The sequence below is a fragment of the Vanacampus margaritifer genome, chromosome 3, assembly GCF_051991255.1.
Source record: "Vanacampus margaritifer isolate UIUO_Vmar chromosome 3, RoL_Vmar_1.0, whole genome shotgun sequence".
In the NCBI taxonomy this organism is placed as follows: Eukaryota; Metazoa; Chordata; class Actinopteri; order Syngnathiformes; family Syngnathidae; genus Vanacampus; species Vanacampus margaritifer.
This window is the reverse complement of record NC_135434.1, coordinates 19,157,534-19,182,301: the sequence shown is the minus strand read 5'-3', so window position 1 is coordinate 19,182,301 and position 24,768 is coordinate 19,157,534. Positions and strand designations below refer to the sequence as shown.

The window sequence follows — 24,768 nt, the reverse complement described above, 5'->3', positions numbered from 1 at the left end:
TTAGCAGCAAGTACATAATTCATGTCTTTTTGTTTGCACATTTTCTGTGACTGACTCAGACATCACTCATAGAGTCATAAAGCCAGTTAATGTTTCCTGTTAAGCGGTTTGATCCAGCTTGAATAGATGATTTCTATAGAGGACGTCATTTTAAAGGGCATCTTTTTGTGAATTGCACTAATTGGGAGAATGTAGACATTTTTTCGTTATTGGAATGAGATTCCTATAGAATTTCAATGACACCTCAAGAGTTTGATGGCTGGAAGTAATATACCGAAGAGTAACACGGGAATAAAGAATAAAATGTAGCAAGTTTTACGACAGACTGTTCCTTATATAATTTATTAGTGAACTTAAATGATTATCTGTGATAGGGTGTTACTTGAATTTCAAATCTGAATCATTAAAAGCTCAAACAGCTTTCTTGAACAGTAGCCTTGTGAAGGACCACCGACAACCAAACCCTAACCACGTGTTCGCATTTGACCTTAACCACTTTGCTTTTCTTGTGGGAAAAAATATTGTCGTAAGAGAGCAACATTTTTGCCAGATCATCAAACAGGACTTATTTTAGTTCACTGTGAAAAAAACCCTATAATATATATATATATATTTTTTTTTTTACACAAGTCAGTATGCCTAAGTGCAATTGAAGCAATGCTCATTTTGCTATCAAATCTGATTCCAAAATTTACTGTATATTCTAACTTGTAGCAGTTCATATGACATTTTTCGCGAGTAGATTAGCGCGGTTACAATAAACCTGGTAAAGGAGTGCACGCATACATACACATCTATGCTAGTTGGAGAATTCAAAGAGCGTGTCACTTCTGCCATGTATTGACGCCTCTTTTCTCACAGGCCTTCTGAGTGATCATTCTGCTTCCGGGCAGACTAATACCCTAAAGCATCCATCTTCTTCAAGACCCAGGGGCCTCACAGTGTTTTGTCCCTGTGACTAGGTTGCTATCACAAAGCTGGACTTGTTATTGTTAAGTGCTGCAAATCTCAAAATGACTTATGGCAACACAGAGAATTTGATGAGAAGCAATGCAAAGAATCTGATGCAAATAAGGAGAGAATACTGAGCCTATCAGTTTTAATTGGGGTTTCTAAAAAGCACAAATGACAGCATCAGTTCTTTAAACACTGTCAGCTCTGCCTCATCATTCTGAACACAAATCTTAACCTTTAATCACCCATGCCCACATTTGCACACTGGGGTTGTCACAGAAGATAATGAGGGCCCATTAAGTTATGTTTGTGGTAACATTTGCTCTTTGCAGTCACCCACTGAACACCGATTCAGTCTCAGAGAAATTACTCCTCAATTAAGTGGCCGGCTATATAATTCTCGGAAGCACGGTAATGTCTGACCTGAAAGAATGCTACCAACAGACAACCTGGAACACGTCTCTAATGGAGTAATGCTTTCAGGATGCTCTTAAATTGACAGATTGTACTGTTTTTGCTCTTTTCTGAGGAGTTTCCGGCACTCTTCTTTTCGATTGAGAATCTTCGTGCACAATAAAAATCAAATATGTTGACATTGACAATCACAGTGAAACATTTTAAACACAAAGCTCTTACTATTTTGGGTTCACATACAATTTTCAGGAATCTGGACCCAAAAATATATGCAGTAGGAGTATTTGTAGATTAAAAAAAAAAAACATTTGACACTATAGATCTTCATGTACTAGTTGGGAAACTTGAGAAATATGGAATTAGAGAAGTTAACACTCAACTGGTTGACAGATTATCTAATAGGAATCAATTTGTGCAACTGGGTATTACTTGTGGAGTCCCACAAAGGTTGGTTTTGGGACCAAAATTGTTTATTATGTTCATAAATGACATTTGTAAGGTTTCGAAAATCTTAAAGTTTGTGCTATTTTCAAATGACACAAACATTTTCTGTTCTGGGGACAACCTGCAGCAGCTTGTGGAGATGGTCACCAAATAATTAAATCAACTTAAAACATGGTTTGATTCAAACAAACTTTCACTAGATCTGAATAAAACCAAACTGATGTTGTTTGGAAACTGTAAAATGAATACACAAATAATACTGAAGATTAATAACATTCAAATTGAACAGGTTTATGAAAACAAATTTCTGGGTCTGCAAAGCCCATATAAAACATTTTGGATTGTTGGGAAAGACCAGACACATTTTGTGACATATATTTTGTATTGTTCATTAATATTACCATATATGAATTACTGTGTAGAAGTTTGGGGTAATTCCTACAAAACCACAATACCATCATTATGCACACTGCAAAAAAAAAAGCCATAACACGCCGAATTTTATTTTATTTTTTTAAATTCCGCACACTAAAGCTTAGGGATCTGGCAGATTTTAAAACTGGACAAATAATGTATTGGGCAAATAATATAATGCTGCCCGGCAAGATGCAAAAAATATTTACACATAGAAAGGGGGGTTATTATTTGAGAGGGGAAATGAAATGTAAACAACATTGTGCTCGCACAAAACTCACAAAACGTATGTGGATTTCGATCTGTGGAGTGGTTTTCTGGAATGGTCTTGAGGGAAACATTAAAAGTAGTACAAATATTTGTCAATTTAAGAAATTGTATAAAAATTTCATTTTTGCAAAATATACTAGGGAGGAATAAAAATAAAAAAAGTGGTTGAAAGTACAATTTTTGTTAAGGCATTTATGAATAATGAGTTAAAGTAATAAGTGAGGTAAAATCAGGATAGGATTAGATAAGCAGTTGCTTCATCCAATTTCATTTCGAACAGTAACAGTCTTTTCTTTTGTAAATACATTTGTTTGTAAGTCATTACTATTATTTATGGAGAACGAAAACAGTAAAATTTTATCCTTGTTTTGTGGAATAACTTAAATGTCTCTGTTTGTTATTTGTTTTTGACACAATTGGGACATTATGCTCTTTTGTTTTATTGTCATTTTAAATGTTTCAAATAAAGTTGAGTAAAAACAAATATGTCATACAAGTTTTGGACAGTGAAATTATAACATCAACACATCAGTACACATTACTAGATTTTATATTAGTCAGCATCAAATGAGTAAATCTGTGTGTAATTTGTTTTATTTCATTGGCTTTTTGTGACACTTAACCACCCCCCCCCCCCAAAAAAAAGGACATTTGGCCTGGCTTCGATATAAGAAATTGATACAAAAATAAACTAGGGGTGTCAAAATTAGTAAGTTAATTTTGAGTTAATTTAAAGTTCCTTTAACACGGGTAATTTTCTTAACGCACAATTAATGGCCGCCCCTTACTTGGAAAGCCTGTACTGAGGGAATTCCAGTTGCAACACAACATATTTTGCATGTCAAAATTTAGCAGTCATACATTTAATAATAATGCATATATTTGTGGAGACTGGGGTCAAATTGTGTTTTACAATTTTAAAAAGGTGCATAATTTCACAAGTTACTTCATGGATAGCTCTTAATATGAAAAGAAAAATGCACTGAGCTGTCACCAATGTCTTACAAATGCAATTATGCCATCTAGTGGCAGAAAAATTATCTAAACACAAATCAATATCACACTCATTTTTATATTTTATTGTACATTTTATTGTACATTTAGAACAAATATAACATTTGTGATTAATCGCGAGTTAACTTTTGAAGTCATGTGATTAATTATGATTTTTTTTTAATTATTGCCTGACCCCTAAAATAAACATAACTTTCTTTTGTGTATATAATGCTTTAACATTTTACACTTGTCTGCCACTGAGCAACCAAAGCCCTAAATCATCAATTTGATAGAATCTATTTTGCATTTGACTGAGAATACCATTAACTGAGGCAATAGGTACAAATTTATAACAAAAGACACCACAAAGAGATTTTCATTGCACGAAGACAGCATAGAGCATGAAAGTTCTAATACGACATGGAAGGATGTACTGTATACCCATCCTTTCACGCTCCCTTGAGTCAATTCTCCTTTAAATGAATTCTTCATCTGCCGGGATTTCCAGAGGGTAGTCTATTATAAATGATTTGGTAAATGGTTGAGAAGTGGTGAAAGCCGAGGCTAATGTTAGATTAATGCGGCTGAAGATGACCCAGCAGGCTGAGAGCAAGCTGAGAGCGGGGCACTAATAAGCCTCGGTGGGATCTCACACTGATGCATCAATGGGCCACACACCAAGACATGGGCAGCACAATTAACTGCAAAAATGGGCACTAATGAGTGGAGTTGGCAGGGGTTCCCATTCAGCGCTTTCTGAATGAAAATGCAATAACACTGACGCCTGTGAAGGAAATAATTTTACTGCGAGACTAGAGTTCAAAGTTGCACAGTTCACTAAGTAATAGATGATGGTTTACATCTGCACTGCATCACGGAATAGCTCACTGTCATAAACTATTGTTATTTTTTTGGGGTGAGATTTGTGTCACACCATTTCAGTCCCATTGTTTCATGGAAATGATGATTCTCTTGGTGTTAACCCCCCCCCCCCCCCACCCCACTACACACTATTGTTTCCCAATGGATATACCAAAAAGTAGTAATTGGCCATTAGCAAATGTAATTTTTTTTCCAAACAGACCCGAACCGTACTACTTGAATTTGCATAGATTTAGAGTATTTTAAGGTATAAGCACACTTTCCACATCGCTTCCTTGTTTGTGCTGCTCATCCCAGCCAATGCACCTCACCGTATTAGAGATGTCTTTGTGTCTTGTAATCTGGGGAGAAGTGGCTGTCTGCTTTATCAAGGATCTCTTTTTTAGCATTCAGCACACCGCGGTTGCTGGTAATGTGTTCTGGGCCGTAATTTCTGCCGTGTCTCGGCTGGATCTGAAAATAAGTGAGATTTATGGTGTCAGCCTGAGTGACATGGGCAGCATGAGAAATAGCAACACCGCCCAGTCTGGTGTCGTGATTAGCTTCTCCTCGTCCGTTGTGATGCAGCTGCACTCTGACCTGGCCATCCTGGTTTCATCTGCTATAAATGAGCAAACATGGCAGAGCCAGAACTTGGATTAGAACTTGTGCTAGAGCTATGACCTCGCGGACGGGCTTGCTGAATTCGATCACAAACTCAAAGAGCTACAGTTTAGCGGCATATTTCACAAAATTCACTACACTTCCTTTAATTTCAAACATGTGTGAGTTATATTGGGATAAGCAACCTTTTTCCTGATTGGTTGTATTGATGAGTCACTGTTTGTAGTGGAGAACAGAAGAGCCATTTTAGGCCAAATGAATAACAAAAAATCTGTCTGGAGCCGCAAAACATTTGAAGATTGTGATGAGCGAAAAAGTGTGTTTATGTTAGTCTAATGTACTGAGGGCCCAAGAGCTAGTTAGAGCTGCATCATAACAGAAAAATATGCAGCGTCCACTACATTTAAGATTCCTTTTTTTTTGGGGGGGGGGGGTAATTTTTCATATTTTAACACATTTGTAAACTTTTCTGCCTTTTTCTCAAACGTCCACCGTTTTTGGCAATTTTACGGACATATGCTAATTTTCTGCCTTTTTCCTTTCTTTTTTTTGACATTTTAAGGCTTTTTTTATTTTTATTTATTTTTTACTTTTTTCTGACTTTTTTGGCAATTTGTGGACATTTTATGTAATTTTCGGGGTTTCTTCTTTTGTTTTTCGACATTTCAGATGTACTTTTAAACATTTTATTTTCTGTTTTTTTTTTCATATAAATTTTCTGACTTTTTCGCAATTTTGTCTACATTTTATGGCACATTTCAGGATTTCTTCATTTGTTTTTGAATTATGTGGCATTTTCATGGACATTTTAAGGAAATTTTCTGCTTTTCCTCTTCCTTTTTGGATATTTTATTGTCACTTTTTGGACATTTGTATTTTTTTTCTCCCCAACTTTTTCATACCTTTCATCTCTTTTTCTGAAAATTCAAAAATGGACTCAAAACATTTTTGAATATTTATTATTTTTTAAAATCTAAATAAATTAATTGAAATAATATTTTATTTAAAAAATTAAAATAAATATGTAAACAAATATTAATTTCTACTAGTATTTTTTCTCATATTTATATAAAAATACAAAGTCTCTGTTATCTAAAAGGATTGGAATTTAGTGCTAGCCTACTTTCTTAACCACAGCTGAGCCACAGCAATCATTATATCAGGAATGAATTTATTACCTGCCAGTGTTGCATGAGACTCCTTCATTGAAAACTTTAGTACAGACTCAAAAAAAGTCCAGGTAAAAAATTAAATAAAATAAATAAACGTTACATAAAAAAGATATAAGAGACACATAAACAAACCATTCACAACATATATTTACAGTGTAATTAGTGGCGACCACTTCCACACACAAATTTAAAAAATCATAAGACCTCAGAGGAGATTAACATACCAATGCTTCCAAAACTTGGACAAATACTGTGTAGGGCTCAACTCGATGCGAGTCAAAGCCATGATTATGGGATTCTCTGATTTGTTTAGCCGTCATATAAATTCATACATAATATTTCTCAACATGGCTTGCAGTGTTAACGCCTGCAGCCAGCCGCAAACATATCGCTGGCGCTACACCAACATGATCTCCTTAACAGAATTCTAAAAGCATCATTATAAGTTACCTGAAGTTTTTGCAGGCTTGTTTTTGGTGTAATGTGACCACGAATGTGCAGTATAGAGTGGGGTGGTGTGCTACCGTCACGCTGTCTGTACATGCACCAAACGTGCGGTGCAAACTGATGGCCAAGGTACTTATTTTTGGTCATGCATCTCAAATTATTGCCCGCCAATTTAAATGCAGGAAACATTAGATCTTTGTCATCCTTTGTTCTGCAGATCATGATCACCCAGTGTTACAGGTGTTCAGGCCAATTTTCACAATACATTTAGGAACACCTCTACTACTCACTTTGGCAAACAATAAAAAAATGATTAACCCGGTCAAAAGCCTTTAAGGCATCAATAAAACTCATTAAAACTGAGGAATTCTTATCTCTATACGTGTTTACAATTTCTTTTTAATGAATGTCTGTGCCATGCTTAGCTTTGAAACCAAATTGATGATCGGTAGAGGCAATAATCTCTACAATTCTGTCCAGCAAGATGCTCTCAAAAACTTTAGACAAGACGCTGGCAAGGGCTATTGGTCTATAGATATCAGAACAGCCAACTTTTCCCGCTTTATCCTTAACTCATTCACTGCCATCGCCATCTATAAACGCCTAAAATTCATTTGAACTATTTCTATTAGTTTAACATTTTTTCCCCACTTTTGTTAACAAGAGTATGAAAACCTAGATTTTTTTATTGTACATTTAGAACAGATATAAATTGTTTGATTAATCGTGAGTTAACTAATGAAGTCATCTGAATGATTACAATAAAAAAATTTAATTGTTAAATTAATTAAATTAAATTAAAAAAAGAAGAAATGATTATTAAAAATTAGGGCCATCAGGCAATTAGATTTTTTATTGTAATTAATCGCATGACTTCAATAGTTAACTCACGATTAATCACAAATTTTATATCTGTTCTAAATGTACAATAAAAAAATCTAGGTTTTCATACTCTTGTTAACAAAAGTAGAAAAAAAATGTGAAACTAAATGAAATAGTTCAAATGAACTTTTAACATCTATAGCCGTCAATGGCAGTGAATGAGTTAAGAAGGCATTCAATTGTTGAAGATGTATTTAAATAATGAGATAATATACACCTGTGAGCAAGGGGCCACATCTGTACCATAAATCTGTTATACATACTTCACAACCCTTGATGGCATTTTATCATTTTTCATGTCCTTTCAAGAACAAATGATATCAAATAAAATATGACAAATGTTTGGCTAACGGGCAATAAATGAAATATTTTCACTTCTGATCAACAGCCCCATCCCTTGATGATAAATTATAAAATAGAGAAGCAAAAGGACAGTAAAATGGGGCTGGAGGAGATCTGCTTATGAGCTTTGGACATTAAACACAAATCAGACCGTGTCCCAGCGCTTTTAAGATGACCTTCCATCAGTTTTCCTCCTCATGCACAACGTGAAACCTCTACTTCCTTATTCCAGTGAGTGTTTAATTGGTCAGAAGTAAGACACATGGAAGAGAGTGGGAATAAAGAACATGGAAGCCCCATGCGGAGTGATACATCACTGCATGACAGCACATTGAAGTAGTCGTGCTTGCAAAGAAGCCAACATGTTGCCTATTAATGAGTCTCTCTCTTTGCTCCACAGTATTCCCATTTCTTCCGATTGGTGCTCCTCCAAGGATAAACCCGTTTTCAGCTCCTAGGATCTAAGTGGCTGCAGTCAGCATATGGCTCACAAATAGACCGGGCTGCCTTATAAAACAGCTTAACCTGCTATTCAGTAGCGGACAGTGCCCTGTCTGAGGTACATGCCACTAAAGAGACCCGAGCTGCTCATTACTGCTGAGCAAGGTAAGGAGAAGATTAACTTAGTACATGGCCAGACAATGGTCGGTTTCAGAAAGTAGCACCAGAAGAGGAGAGCTAATGAGGCATCAAGATGATCATCACATGAACAGGAAGAACTGGCAGCTCTAAATTAGCAGGTGTGTCAAGGTTCACTATGGTGAGTGTCTCAAGCAAGAAAGGGACATCGCCGAAAGGTTGCCTAATTTCCCATCGTAGTTCACCTTAAAGGCTAACCATATTATTTTGAGAATGGGAGTGAGATGAACTGGTGTGTCAAGCCGCATGTACATTCAGTCACTCAAAAGTTGTGTCTTTCATTTTAACGTCATCATAAAGTTTGAATGTCTGCTCATTTGTCAACACATATCATCGCCAAGATTGAAATGAATGTTTCTCATTCAGGATCGGCGAACCATTCTTAACACAAATCAGTCCCCTTAATTACCCCCACCCCAGAACAATTATGCAAAGTCATTGCCAGAAGATCATAGCACGAAGCGTTTCATCAGCTTTCTCTGATGTCATCACAACACCCTGGGGGTATTTTTCCTTTTGTTTCAGAATTGTTGATTGTTATTATAATTAGATATTACCAGCATTATAGTCAATAATTGTATTTCTTCGGATTGCAGCTTGTGATTACGTGTTATTTAATTCACTGCCATAAATTCATTATATAAAAAAAAGATTATTAAAAATTAGCGGCGACAAACAATTAACAATTTTTAATTGTAAATAATCGCATGACTTCACTAGTTAACTCACGATTAATCACAAATGTTATATCTGTTCTAAATGTACAATAAAAACTCATTCTAGGTTTTCATACTGATACATAGAAACAGTTCAAATGAATTATTGACGTTTATAGCCGTCAATGGCAGTGAATGAATACAAAAAAAAAGATTAATAAAAACTTGGGGCGTCAGGCAATTAAAATTGTAAACGTAATTAATCGCATGACTTCACTAGTTAACTCATGATTAATCACAAATTGCATATCTGTTCTAAATGTACAATAAATCTAGGTTGTGGGTAAGTAGGAATTTTTTTTTAACGAAATGAAATAGTTCAAATACATTTTTGACGTTTATAGCCGTCAATGGCAGTGAATGAGTTAATAATATATTTTCAAATGTAAATTGCAATGTTCATGGCGTGAGACTTTACCCCATATTACTGTATTCAGTATCGCAAGGTCCCAAAGCCTCAGAAACAACTTTGTATCCTTTTCCAGACTGATAGATTTCAAATTCTTTCTTGTTCTTTCCTTTTGATCGTAGCATAAAAGGTTTGTTTTGTTAGATCCTTCAATTTATCTGACAGGTACTATTTAAGTGATTTCTTGATTCAACAAATCTGGTTGTATCAGGCACATCTAGTGTGTCATGATCTGTGTTTTTGCTGATTTGGTCTAGATTATATCCAGTTTTAGAATTTTCTCCCCGTGTCCCTTTTTCAAGTCTCTCTCTAAGCTTTTGTGTCCGCCTGTTGCCGTTGGTCTTTTGTGTCTTCCAATTAGCTTCCTCAGTCATTCATGTCTTGTCCTTGTCTCATCAGTTTCCTTTTATTTCGTTCACTGGTTTCTCTCCGTCATTGTTGGTTCATTGCGTCTCGGTCAAGTCACTTTGAGCCTTTTCCTAGTGCTTTTGACCTTTCTTGATTTAGTCTTTTCATTTCTCCCTGTTCCTTGGTTGTATTTTTGTTCTTTTGAAATGAAATACATTTTCATGCAAATGATTTTTAAGATAGGTTTGAATTTTTTTTAAACATGATTTGGAAACTCAATTTTGTATGTACTTGCGTTGTCTTTGTGAGATAACCAAATTTATTTTATTTTTTTAAATAAATAAAATACTGTCATCAGAAAACTGTCTTTTCTGTCTACTGTATGCGTAGCTATCGTTTTCTTACCTATAAACTTAGAGCTGAAATATCTTCATTCATTCATCTTTTCCACTACGTTATACACTTTATACTACACACTTAATATTTTATTGTCACTAGGTTGATTCAGCTGAGTGAATGTAATCATTTCAGTGACATTTCTGAGCAACAGGTCAAAAAATAAAAAGTTTGTTGAAAATAAGAAAATGCATTGTGAGTGGAATCTAGGGCTTATTAGATTCATTGGTGAACTTGAAATTCATGCAAGTTCTGCTTTCACTTCAAAATAAAATGTGTTTCTGGAATGCTCTCAGCATCAGTGAGTTTTTGAATATTGACATTTCATGGACGGTATTGATGGTTCAGTCACACCAAACTGCTCTCCAATGTAAATGAGTTTTGAGGGACATGATTTATGGGTAAACTTTGCAGAGAAGCATCATAGTGACACCTTGCTGACATGACAAATGCACCCGCAATTATTAATTCCGCTCTACTTTGTAGTCTGTGTACATTAAAAAAGCTTGTTGATTTCCCCTATTTTTATGCAGTGTTTGCAAACTAGCGGTGAATATACAGCATAAACGTGCATGGAGGGAGTTAGTGTCTCAAAAAGATAGTTTGTAGAATTGAGTGCGGGTTGGTGCGGAGGCAGTAGGATGCCACTCTCTTGATCCCAGTGGCAATGAATTGCACCTCATGCTGTGAAAATGAGCATGTGAATAAAACATAAGTTCAATTGGAAGGAGTACATCGTAAGTTTATAGGACAAATCCCCTGCAATTCTCATGAATTCCATACCTGTAATGCACGTGGATCAACGTGTCAGGAGTGAGAGACCCTTGTGAATGTCAACAACGGGGGGGTTTATCTGAGGCGGAATCAAGGTCAGGCACCAGGGACACGGACATTTCTCGCCTCACCTCATGAGTGAGAGCGCTGCGGGGGCTCGGGGGAGGGAGGTGCCTGGAGCTTTGGCTGATGCTGACAATGGTACAGTGATGCCTCAGTGGTGCTCCTGCTGATTTGCCCATCGAGCCTGGGCCCAGATGCCGGAAAACAACTATTCTCACACAATTCTTGCTCATTTCCAGCCCACTAACTATTTCGCTCGGTCGATCGAAAAAGAGTTCTTCACCAATAGCCAAGCACGCTTCTGGGTTACGACCTCCTGATCCCTGGTCGGATTTCTTCACCCGGCTCTGATCGAGATCTATACTGCCAGTTTAGCTTGATTTAGCTTGGCTTATCTGCCCTCAGGACATAGACCTCTCTGAGTGGGCACAAAGGTCGGCCTCACTTTAGAGTCCATTACCACCAAGAAATAGGCACTTCTTCCCAAAGCTCAGCGAGCCTGGGCATACATCAGCGTGAACACAAGTGGTCTGTTAGCAGCAGGGAATCAGATATGTGGTAGAATGTGTTTTTATCAACACCAGCATTCTTCGTACCTGTTTTTTGTCCTTCAGTCCAAACATTTCTCAAAAGGTGAAAGAACAGAAAATCGACTAAATTGGCAAAACAACACCATTGAGAGATGATTACTAAAAAGGCTTTCCTACGGGTACACAACTGAGCTTTTTTCTGTAAATTGTTGAAATGTAAACATGTAATTTTGAAGTATGGGATGTTGACTAATAATTATTTGCTGTCAATGATTGCAACTGGAGCAGCAGAACCAATTGAGTGAATCCTGCAATCAAATGCCAAACAGGGTTTGTGGGTGTAATTTAAAACATAAATCCATAGATTCACTTTTGCACTAACAAAAAAAACAAAAAACAAAAACATGTTGGCTTCTGTGCCCTTGTAGTTCACAGTGCAAATACGCATATTTGCAATCTACTTTTTTAGGTTAAAGAAATTGGGTGTAGACACACTCATTTTTTCAATTATTATGCTGTTCAGTCTCAAGCAACAACAGGAAGACAAAAGGATGAGGTTGACTGGTTTAAGTATAGGATGGGTGAGTTTATTTCATTTCATTTTCATTTTTGTATTTAACTCAGGCAACACATTCTAATTGACATTGGTAACAAAACTGTAAAGAAAAGTACATGCTGCCTGAAAGGGAGTGGGAAGAAGAAAACTTCTAGAGAAGAAGAAGAAGAAGAAAGTTCCAATACTAGGTATCAGTATCGGGCCAATACTTGACCTTATTTCAATGTACACATGACAAAGGCCGATAGCAATATCAGGAACTCGAAATTAGAAGGAAAAAAAATGCATTATTTTCATGCAATGTTAAAGAAAAATGCTATATTGGGGTATATGTCATTGTTTTTTGTGGAAATGTTGTCAAAATTACTAGTGGTATCGGTACTTGGCATCAGCATCAGTGACTACTCAAGAGTTATCGGACTGTAAAAAGTGTTATTGAACATCCCTTACATGGAATGTGGGACCCTGTTCAAGTGAGTGCTTCTGTTACATTACATTACTACACCACTTATGAATGAATACAGCCTAACACTTCATAATCACCCTCTAATCTTGACTGCAGGAATTCCGCTGAAAATCCCACTTGAAGTTTATCCATCAGACAAGTATTGAATTGCATTGTAGTAACACTGTGAGTCTGAAACAGCATGTGCAAGCCACTAATGGACCGTAAAGATTATAAACCTGACAGGTAAGATGCGCAGTGGTGTATACTGCGAAAAAACATTGCACAAAGTATGTCATTGTTGTTTTATATGCTACATGTCTTCTGGATTATCATATAGATGCTTGTTTGTATATCTGCCGATGTTTTTGACAAATAGCTTTCATGCGTTCACTCTCCTGTGTAGACAAGATGTGCACCGCAGAGTGAATGGAATCCTGGAATCAAATGAGACATTTCGTCGGCGGGTGTTGATCGATGACTTTACCATGGGAATGCAGTAGTGACCGCAGTCATGATGTCTTGTTTAAGGATGCATTGGAAGCCGCATGTGAACACCAACGGCTGCTTTCACTCGTCCTCATCTCCATGCATGCGCAGCGTGAGCCAGAGAGCACAGTTTGGTGCCCGGGCTGGAACAGGAAGACGGATGTGTCCAGATATGATGAATGTCTTGTCCCCCTGCTCCCTCTCCATCATCACACATCCACAGCATGGGTAATGATGATGAGGGCAGGCTGGACAAGAGTGTGTTACTCTACAATGGCAAAAGATAATGGAGCAGCCTCCTACTGTGCAGAGGAATCCGCTCAGACATCCAATTACTGCCTTTAAGATTCATCTCGAGATGACCTAAAAAAACACAGCTCCTTCAAGTATAATGAAATGCAGCAACACATGGGGGCGAAAGGTGAGCAGGGGGGGCGAGTCATCTGTAAATTGAATGTTTCTTTGTAAGGACAAGAAAATGGCATAAAATAGGGCATAATTAAAGAGAGCAGATTAAACGAAGGCAAGACGTGCATACAAGATAAAAAAAAAAAAAAAAACTTCGGAGGATGTGTACGCAAATTTGCCACTTTATAATGTCGCAAATTTGTCACTTTATAAAGTGGCAGATTTGCAAGGAAAAAAACTCCAAAATTTATGAGAAACACACATAGCGTACTCGGATATTTGTGCCAATACTTTTCGTTCGGGTTTTCAAATAAGGAAATAGAAATTGCTTTAGCAGAGACTAACCATATGATGTGAAGTATTTGCTCTTTGAAACGTTGGGTACGGCGAGCAACAAAGGCGCTTTGCGAAGGTCCACATCCTGAGGATTAAGCATTTAAGTTAATATGTTAAAATGTATATTTGCTTGTACATTTATGTTTCCAAAATTATTATTTACACATTCATATATTTTGGTATTTTTTTGTACAAGTAGCTAAGTTGATGTGTCAAATCTGCTGATCTCCGTCATTCACTTGCATTTACCTAGTATGTAAGTATGCTAGCTTCTGATTGATTCGTGTTAATCAGATAATAGGGGATCAGGTTGTCGCTCTAGCTGCCGTGTATGACAAGTAAAGTTTAAATTAAGAATGAATCCGTCTCCATTGTCCCTTTTCATTTTATAAACAGTGTCCCACATTCACATTAGTCTATCGCTACGCTACGTGTATTTCTCGTACGTTTCTGAGTTTTTCCTCGCAAATTTGCCAATTTATAAAGTAACAAATTTGCACTAATTTTTTTTCACAAATTTGCTATATACGTATACACATATATGGTTGATTTCTGACACCACACAGGAGACACTCTTTAAAGTTCATTTTTCAAAACAGTGCTGCTGCTCTCCCAGAGGTGTCACTTGGTGGTTGAATTGCAATCAACTATGTTGGTCAAGCAATCAATTCCAGCAAGGTTGCACAAATTTATGAGCCATCGTGAATTAAAGACAAAGTATAACATAAATTCTATGGAACCTCCAAATAAGCCTCATATTAGCGGTAGTCATCAGTTTTATTGTGTTACCGTCTTTAGAGACACAGTCAGTCATGAATCTTTTCTTCATTTGACAAGATTATTCCAGGTCAAAACCATGATTTAATTACAGCAGCTTTTTCATTACGACAAAACGTCTGTCTATCTTATTGGACTAATTAGTGCTAATCACGGATAAAAGGACCTTCTAGAACGAAATCAGAGAAGTGTTTTGTCAACAGATGCCTTCAGCGAGCTTTGTGAAGTCTCAGCTCTCAACTTGATTAAAAAAGATTGAACAATCTTTTGTTTCTCCGTCCCCACTAGCTCTGGTAACACCAGCAATCTTCCAAGTCCTTCATCTATGAGTGCTCAAGTGGTCCTTTCTTTACTCTATATCCTTTTTCCACTGCCAACCTCAGTAATTGTGACATTATTGTTCCACTTCACCCCCCTCAAAAACAATGTTTGGGGATTAGATGAAGAGTATGTTTTATAATTACCTCACATGTGATGTGCAATATAAAGTCAATGACATTACTGAAGAATGACTGCAGCGTTGCCTACATTGAAAAAGTAAGATGATTTTCCTGGTCGAAACTAGAAGTGAAAACAATTGAAGATCAAGCTGGAGTTCCTTTGAGGTGTTGAGAGCGGACCCTGGCAGGATGTCAATAGCAGTAGTTCTCTGTTGTTTCTGGATACCTAATCAATATTTAAAGCTTGCCACAATGAATCTACAGACTTGAGGTGATCTGGAATCTTTGAAATTACTAAAGGATTTAAAAGTGCAATGGTTCTGTGCTTTCATTTCTGCCAGCATGAAATTGCAAGGGAAAGAGTTACTGACTTGATTGACGTTTGTTTGTAAGGTTATGCAACAACAACAAAACGTCCCATAGAACCTTGCGCGCTCAGATGAAATGGGAATAGAAGAACATATTTTCTCATTTCTGTTTGATCCTAGGTTCGAAATATATATCCGTCCATCTTCTTAACCGCTTGTCCTCACAAGGGTCGCGGAGGGTGCTGGAGCCTATCCCAGCGGGCTACACCCTGAACCGGTTGCCAGCCAATCGCAGGGCACACAGAGACAAACAACCATCCACACTCACAAACACACCTATGGACAACTTGGAGTGTTCAATTAACCTGACATGCATGTCTTTGGAATGTGGGAAGAAACCGGGAGTACCCGGAGAAACTTTCTAATAGTCCCTCTCCTAATAAAGACGAACTTTTCGGTTATCCGGCACTATTGTGACGTTGCAGTTAGCTTGTTCGCTATGCCCTGAAAAAGCATTTTCATCTGATGTCAGAACAAATGTGTGGACAGAGCTTCATGCTGCTGTGGCTGCTTTAGAGTGCCTCATTGTCACGGCAATTAGATTTTTTATGATTTTTTTTTTTAATCATTCAAATTTAGCAGTGTTGCTAAAAGCTCTCTGTGGTTTACCGGAATTTAAAGATTTTTGTATGATGAAAGTTCAAATTTGAGTTTGTGTGTGGGTTCCTAACAGTGTAGGCCAATCATTTCCATCAATTGCCTCGTTTTTGTCAGATTGCTTCTGATTGCTTAAACAGCTGCTTTCTACCAAATACTCAACATGTACTCAACATTTGTATAATTTGTTAATAATTCAATCTTGGGGGAGGTCGCCCCTCTACTGAGTAGTATCCGAGTTCCTGTATTTGCACTAATGTGTAACAAACATGTTTCAGCATAAATATTTGATGATTACATGCACTGGCCAATCACATTTCATACACCATCTCTCTACTGCCTACCTTCACTCTGTTCCAATTACTTCACATATCTGTGCAGAGATCTGTTTTCTATTCCAATTTCTCTTGTTCTCCCTTCAGTGGGTAGAAGGTGGTGATGGTGGAGGCAGACGCGTGTGTGTGAGAGGTTTGACGACTGCTCTTACATTAACTTCCTTTCAGCGAGGAGCGTAGCAGTGTGTGTGTGTGGGGGGGAGTTATCCGAGGGCCTTTCATGCCACAGTGATCCCAAGTAATCTAATTCCGTCTTCCCTTTTTTCGCTTGTGTGCCTCTCTCATTTTGCTGCATGCAGATTGCACAAGTCTAATGCCGTGTATGTGTGTGTGTGCGTGAGTAGGAGTGAGGGACAGAGGAGGGACAAAAGGGGACAGGAGGAGACAGAGAGAGTTAATGAGTTCTGAATGTGTCTGCATGTTGAAGTAGTTGTGTTGTGTGTTAAGTACTCTGGAGTAGATGCAGATACTGTGCACCTTGGGAAGTTCAAGTGTCAAAAGAAACCCTTGGAGAAAGTGTGCAGCCATATGGAGAAGTAAAATTAAATGGAAATGTTGCATTGCAGTGCACATCTTGGGGATATGGAATGGGTCAGATTTGAGGGTAAAAAAAAAAAATCATTATGCACCTGTAATTTCTGACGGGAAAAAAGGCATTTATTTCTAGTGGATGACACACTTGGTCACTAATCCACTATTTGCGGATATACAGCATTAAAACATATAGCAGCGGATACAATGAAAAAAGGCCCCAGAATTGAACCCTGTGGAACGCCATACGTTCCATTATACGTGAATTCATATTGCACATATTCGTGCTGCCTCCTACCGGCTTGGAAGATTAACATATGACTGGTTACTTGTAATGCAGCCGGAGGGAGCAGTTGGTCGGCGGTGCACACGCTGCACGGCAATGTTGAAAAGTATCGATTCTTGCGTAATGGATCGATACTGCGGATCGGGCAGAAAAGGATCGCGATATATTGCCAAACGATATTTTGTCTCAGCCCTAGTATTCAGTAATATTTTTTTTTACCTTTATACCAGAGGTGGGCATCGAGGGCCAGAGTCCTGCAGGTTTTGCATGTTGCCCTTCTCCAACACAGCTGATATATGATCAGCTCATCAGCAAGCTCTGCATAAGCCTGATAACGATCCTGTTGATTGGAATCAGCTTGTGTTGGAAGTGAGAAACCTCTAAAGCCTGCAGGAGTCCGGCCCTCGAGGACCGAGATTGACCGCCTCTGCTTTATACTCTATAAAGGACTTGCAAAATCTTGTAGGATATAAGTTACATTAAATCTAATTATTTTTTCTTCACAGTACATATATAACAATTTGTAATAATCATATTCAATACATAACTCCCTATCCCCAAATTACCTGTTTCCGGGGATCAGACAACAGACGTTTTGGCAAATTGAAATTAAAATTGACAGAAGAAAGCATGTTTACACAGTTCTGTAGAAGATTCTATACTATTTATCTTTATGCCCTACAGCTTTTGTGCCACCAGCTCATGTGAAAAGAGAGTATTGGGTCCTTTGAATCTTTACAACTTGTCCTGGGTCCAGATGTTTATGACTTTATAGTGCCAACATAATGAGCATTTTCATATCGCCAACAAGCCAGATGGTTGGTTTTACAAGTTTGTTTTACAAATCCACCTGGCAGAGAGCCAATAAAAACAGTTTGCAAAAGAGCAGGTTCAAGTGCCAGAAGTTTGTTGTCTCCATGCAACACAGATGTGAAGCTGCTCTCACATGCGGTGATGAGGCAACAAAATATTACTTCAGTTATTCACAGGCAAGAAATGCATGACATTTTTTGGATTAGTTAGGGTTGCAAAGGTCAAATGCCGACACCACTGTGTTGCCTACTAATCATTATGTGGCATTTTGTCAAAAGATATAAATTAGATACACATTTCATTTCACTAAATATGTTCCAAATATGTGTGTATAAAAATTAAAAGGAGGTTGAACTGTACTAATCTTTTTAGCCATACTGCTATTATTCTCAACAGAACTACCTGCATACACCGTAATAGGGCCTGATGAAATTGCTATATTTGGGATATACAGTAGGTATTCTTTAAAATATTCTCTCATTGTTTTTTTTTAAGAAATGTTATTTACAAGTGGTATCGGTTGAATACTCGAGTTTAACTACTTGTACTGGTATCGGTCTGAAAAAATTGCTATCGAACATCCCTAGTATATACTGTGTATTCTCTGCAATGGCAAATTAGAAGACCTTGGTGAGATGTTTGTGAGATCTCCTGCTGTTATTGTTATTCACAGAGGTGGTGGCATTTTGTGTCAGGTTACATGCCACGTGGAAATGCGCAGCCCTGATGAGACTTGAGTGTGTCTCTAATCACATCATTAGCACAGCATTTTCTTATAAAGAGTGTCTTGCCTTCAGAATTCTCTCTGAATTCAGAGTACAGACCATGACCAGTTAAGTCAAACGTTTAATGGACTTTTTTTTATTACTATTAGAAACTGTAAAATAAAAAGATATTACTACTTTTTTCCAATATTTACAACATGACAAGAGCTGGGATTAGCTGCAGTATAGTTCTGTGCCACATTTTACTGGAAAATTTACAGAATCCAGCCATGGATATGGATCGAAAACAGCCGCACCGGTGCCAATATTGGAGGTGATAACAAGCACCTGGACCCAAATTAAAGTAGGCACAGGGAATATAAAATCCTTCTGTACATCATCTGTTATAATACACAGGAAGCACTATTCCTCATATTGGAGATCTGCTCCCAGATTATCCTTTCCCTAATTGATTTAGCCAGGTTTAGCAAATGGTTTGTAATATCAGATAACTAAGACGGATTGTGCCACAATGATAAAAAGAAAAAAAAAACTGCATGATTTATAGTAAGCCATAAAATCCCTCCTCAATGTAGAATGAGGAGAATAATAAGAGTGAAAAAGCAGACAGTGTTGGTATTGATTGATGACTATATATTTGAGACATGGAGTACGCTATCATTCAAGGAATTTATTTTACAGATTCAATAGTGGAATTACTTCTGTGTCTATGTCCTTGTACAATGGTCCCCTAAAGCTAGTTAAATATATACTTTATGAAAGGTGTAGCCGTTTCTCCTTGAGCAGAAAATCTGAGCCATTGCTGGAAATTATTTCAAATAATTGTGGCTGTTTGCAACCCCCCCCCCCCTCTTTTTAAGCAGCAAGAGTGGGTGCATACTATATATTCTTAGAGCAAGCTGGCAGTTGATTTATCAGTGACATGAAAGGATGCGAGCAAAGCAAGTCGAACAATACAGCATTAAAAGCGGCGTCTCAATTATCCTGAGAACGCATCGATGCTGGATACGTCGCATTCTTCTGCATCCAGGAACAGCCACCCACAGGCGTCTATTATCTTGTACCGCTATAGGCACTACTTAGAAAATAACACTGCAGTCAGGTTTGTAGTATGCAGCTCCGAAATAGAAATGGAAGCTGGCTTTGTTTTAGTAATCAGTGCTGATGTCTTTCTTCATGTGGTCGATGCTGCTCATTTTTCATCTGAATGCGCCGCATCGAAATCACAAGCTACACTTCCCTTGATCGCTCTACAAAGCTCCAGTGACGCACCAAAGACTTGCCCTGTGAGCTTCAATCGTTAATCCACGCAACAGAACCCGCTTTACCCTGCTGAGGGAGACGGAGCTACAGGCTTACCCTCCGGCCAGAGCCACCCCCGGACCCCATCTCAGGCATAATGGGACCCAGAGCTGGAATCTCTTCCTGTCTCGCTCCTAAACGCACTCTCACAGAACAGGATCTAATTATTGCTCTGTCGTCACTTTGCATTTGTCAGGGGGAAAAAATCAATAATGTCTGGATTTGCTCCTCAGAAATAACTGTACTGTACCCGCTTTGAGTCAGAATAGTGATGATTAGACACTGTTGTTAAATTCCTGTGAATTGTATTTTTTCAAACATGTAGCTTTTTGCAGCATTGTAACATGAAATTTACTTCATTGAAAATTTCCTTTGACAAATTTCCCTGTCAATAATTTCCCTGTCAATAATTTCCCTATATGTATTATCTTGTAAGGTAGTATATCATTTCTGAAAAGAAAGCGAATGATTTCTCACAAATCTGTGATCACAAATCTATACTAAAATACTATACAACAGGGTTGCCACAGTTACCTTGAAAAAGTAACTTGATTATTTTACAGTTTCTTTAAGTTAGATTATAAATTACTTTAATAGTTACATTTAACAGTTACCGACAACCCTGCTTAACATAAAAATGTGACCCCTGGTTTTGACTTAATTAGATTAATTGTGTTTTTAACAAGTTTGCTTTTATTAAAAATAAAATAGATAGCAAACTTTTTGGCTTAACAATTATTTTAACTTTACAAAATTATGATTTTTTTCAGGATTCCACTTAACAAATATGCTACTTTCTTTCAATTAAAAAAAAAAGAAGAAAAAAACTGTCTTTCTAGACTTAGCTTCACAAAAATTAATTTCAAAAATAATTTCTAAAATCTTATTTAATTACGAAATAGTGGCTTTAGGCCTACTTGCATCTTGAAAATGTGAATCGTTCTCCTTCCCCTTTGCTTTTCATGGAGATGCGATTGCGCTGAAAACGATTATGTCACTGCCTCAGATGTGAATGTTAATTTGAATAGTGCATTTGATTTGACCAAGTTCAACACCAGAGTTTATCTTTTTTAGTTTACTTATTTAATGTATAATTATTTGTCTAGTGACTTTCGTGAGTACTACTGTTAGGATACAATTAATTTCCAATACTGTTGCAGAGAAGTGTGTGCTGTGTTTATTTAAGTCTTGTGAATTTTTGCTCTCCCAATTTGAATTTGCACTAAATTGAAAACCTTAATTTTAATGCTTATACTTTCCAACCAATTCAGTAAATTGCCCAAAAGGGTTAACTGAAGTGGGAGGGGGCAGGCAGTGGGAAGACATTGCTTTAATATGTCACAAAAAGTTATATTTCTGGTTCTATGGAGGTCATTAATTTAATTATATCACTGGTACCTTTCTGAGGTGGCAAGACAGTTAGGAATGGCTGCATTTAGATGCCCACTGAGGTGAGGTTAAATGCGTGCACATTATTGTAAAGTATTTTTTGTAAAATTCCAAATAAATCATCCGTTGTAAAGCTCAACGACCACTTTGTGTGCGTGTGCGTGACCTCACCATGGCCAAGGGCACGATGCCTGCCACATCCTCTTGTGCCAGTCGGATCTCCGTGTCGGCCTCCTGCGTGGCAGAGCGGCTGGCCGGGTATTCCACCTGCCACGCCATCCAGCGGCTGCCCGGCAGCTCTGGGAAACTCTCGATTTTCAGATCCACCTGCAACACCCTCTGAACTCCTGTGTCCTCCCTAGTAGAGTGCAGAAAAGAGATGGTGCCAGTTAATGATGAAGCACAGCGCTGGGATGTAAATGATCAGCCAGAGTGAGTGTGTGTGTGTGTGCGTGTGCGTGTGTGCGTGTGTGTGTGTGTGCACAAACATATCCTTGTTCAAAACACCCTAATGATCTGTGACATTTTTTTAACAAGAGAGATTCTTCAAAATCCTTTTGTGTTCAACTCTCAGGACATTGTTCAACTTTGCGGAATTATATCACCTTTCTATTCCATTTCTCTCCCAATTGACCATGCACTGTAAACATTTTATATTTTGCGGCTGCTCCTTAGAGCTCTTCAAGGCAGTACTTTATACCTGTCGTTACCCCCAGTATAATGCTGATGCTGGCTTGTCACAGGTGCGCATTTGCCATAACAGAGTGTAAATACACAGTGTTCCTCAGTACGATCTACGACTGCCCTGAATTAAGTCAGACGAATGGAGAGCACTGATAATAAAAAATCCCCATAGTGCTATAAGTCTTGGGTGTTAAATAGCCCGCAGACAAGAAAGGTCAGCTTTAAATAAAGGTTGGGGGAGATGGTACAAGATCTCATGCTATACAGTACATGTCAAAGGGCCAATTCATTTCCAACATGTTGCTTACAAATAGCAATTTGTTGCAAGAAATTGAATGTGGACGCTGTGAACTGCAGCTGCAGCCTTGAAATGCCAAAGGGAAGAAGTATATGACACCGATTAATACATCATAACACTTATCATGTAATCACAAGATATCAAACAAATATGCTCCTTGGGGGCATATAAAGACGATAACAGACACTAAGTACTTTGAGATGATGGATGTCATATCATCATTATCATATCATGCCTCCTCTGTATGTGATTTTATCTTTGATTTTCCTTCCAGACAGGTCTATTTATTTAGCATCATTGCCAGGAATAAAAGTATGCATCAGTGCATTGTTTGTAAAAACTTAACAAGCTCCTCAGCAATCCTTATGTTAACTCAAGGATTAAAATAAATTCACATAACATTGTGATTTTTTTCCTGCAATAGTATAGCTTCATTCTTTTAACGGTTTAAAAAAAAAAAATCTAAACCATTTTAAAGGCACAATGTGTATAATTTCGTGGTGAACTAATAGAATGCAACTATTTTGAGGCACACGCACTACGGTGCCTCAGAGAGAGACCACAGATCACAAGGCTACCAACAATTACTACCAATAATAATTTGGATTGAGCGAGCGAGCCTGCAGCCGGGCGAGCTGGAGCGGTGAGCAAGAGTGGCTAGCGAGAACTTGCTGGAGCGGCTAATAAGTGTGGCTAGCAAAAGCTAGTGAGAGCAACACAGAGGGAGACAATCATGGGACTCAGCGACAACCACCTGCAGGCCCCAGCTTGGGTACAACACTAGCTGCAAGCACCACTAGAATGTAATTACTGTATGTTCGCAACATTTTTCAGAAATATGGCGGCAAAACATGCTAGCCTCCTGTAAAGTGCGGTGTGATATATGTAATATAATTAGCGATTATGATTTTTTTTTAAATGCGTTGATGTGAGAGAATAGATTTTTTTAATATTGCTGAAATTAATAGTATTTTTATATGAATTAATTATTAGTTCACCACTGGAATATTACACATTGTCCCTTTAAAAAACATAAGCACGAACATGAGTAGCTATAACTTGAGTATTGTAAAGTCATGGTATTGGTCTACTGCAGTTTTAGGCAAACATGATGTAATGTCATGAAGAGAGGAAATTCACATTTTGAACATCTTGGAAAGACAACAGTGCAAATGTACTTTGTAACATCTTAAATTATAGATACAGACCTAAAAACACGAAAATTATAAATAATGGAAAATGTTTTGTTCTTGTAGATTCCAATACTGTCTTACACTAATTTCACATGATTCTCATACTGTTCAGGCTTACTTTAAGGGAGTGAAATTTCTGTTTGGCAATGAAGCAGGAAAAACAATATTTCACATACAACAGGAAGCGTATAAATAATAAAGATGACACGCACATAACTTGTGTCACGTTTCATAACAGCACAGCGATTAGAAAATAGAGGGCCATTGTGCGACCTCACAGACTTATATAACTGCTCCACAATGGTGCAAAAGTGACAGATGATGCCCTCTGCTTACAGACCAGCTAAAGCCAGAAGTTTTGTCAGGCAAAAAAAAAAAAAAAACATGTCTGGAAATAAACCTATGAGCACTACAGAGTCGCTAAAACCTCTGTTAACTATCAGCTTGAATGCCCTACTTTCTCCAGCACATGTAGACACACACTGCTTTGTGAATATTGCAGAGACGGAACAAGAAAAGCCGACTGGGAAGAGCAAAGAGATTTTATTGTACTATAACTATGCTGTATTTGTTTTTTTGGTGTTGTTTAGTTTAACTCTCTGTAGGATGGCAGAATGCTGCAAACCAACACCATTTCAAATATTATGCTATGGTTAAACACAAAATTCAGTGGAGTGAGAAACCACTGCTAATGATGCTATGTTATGTAAACATGTAAAAAATAAAATCACCTTCTTTGGTAGTGGGTGACATTAAAATACAACAGAGACAACATCAGTGGGAAGTGCATTGGGGCAGCAGCAGTCAGTGCTGGCTTTCCGTATTTATTGTGTAATTGAGTAGTGAATTAATTGCTAAATGTATATGTTTAATGTAAATAAATTGTGCCACAGTACCGACAGTCTTGAGCAATGACTTTAATGTATGTCGGCATGATTTCCTGTTCATGTTCACCCCACTCTCCAGGGCACGATACAATCAGCCCCTAGTTTGTCATTCAAACAGCCTTGGGGATGCGACTGGCATATGACAGTTTTTCTATTGGCAAATAGAGTGTTTTCAGGTGTAGATTTGCATCATATTGTGCCACCTTACTATGTA

The 24,768-nt window shown here is 37.7% G+C and overlaps 1 protein-coding gene across 1 annotated transcript in view; it reads right to left on the bottom strand.

The window, feature by feature from the left end:
- LOC144049361 (transmembrane protein 132C) overlaps positions 1–24,768 on the bottom strand; it is a 134,413-nt gene that overhangs the window by 24,810 nt on the left and 84,835 nt on the right. The window contains exon 4 of the mRNA XM_077562228.1: positions 21,664–21,850. Within this exon, the coding sequence (XP_077418354.1) occupies positions 21,664–21,850 (187 nt within the window). The remainder of the gene's footprint in view (positions 1–21,663; positions 21,851–24,768) is intronic.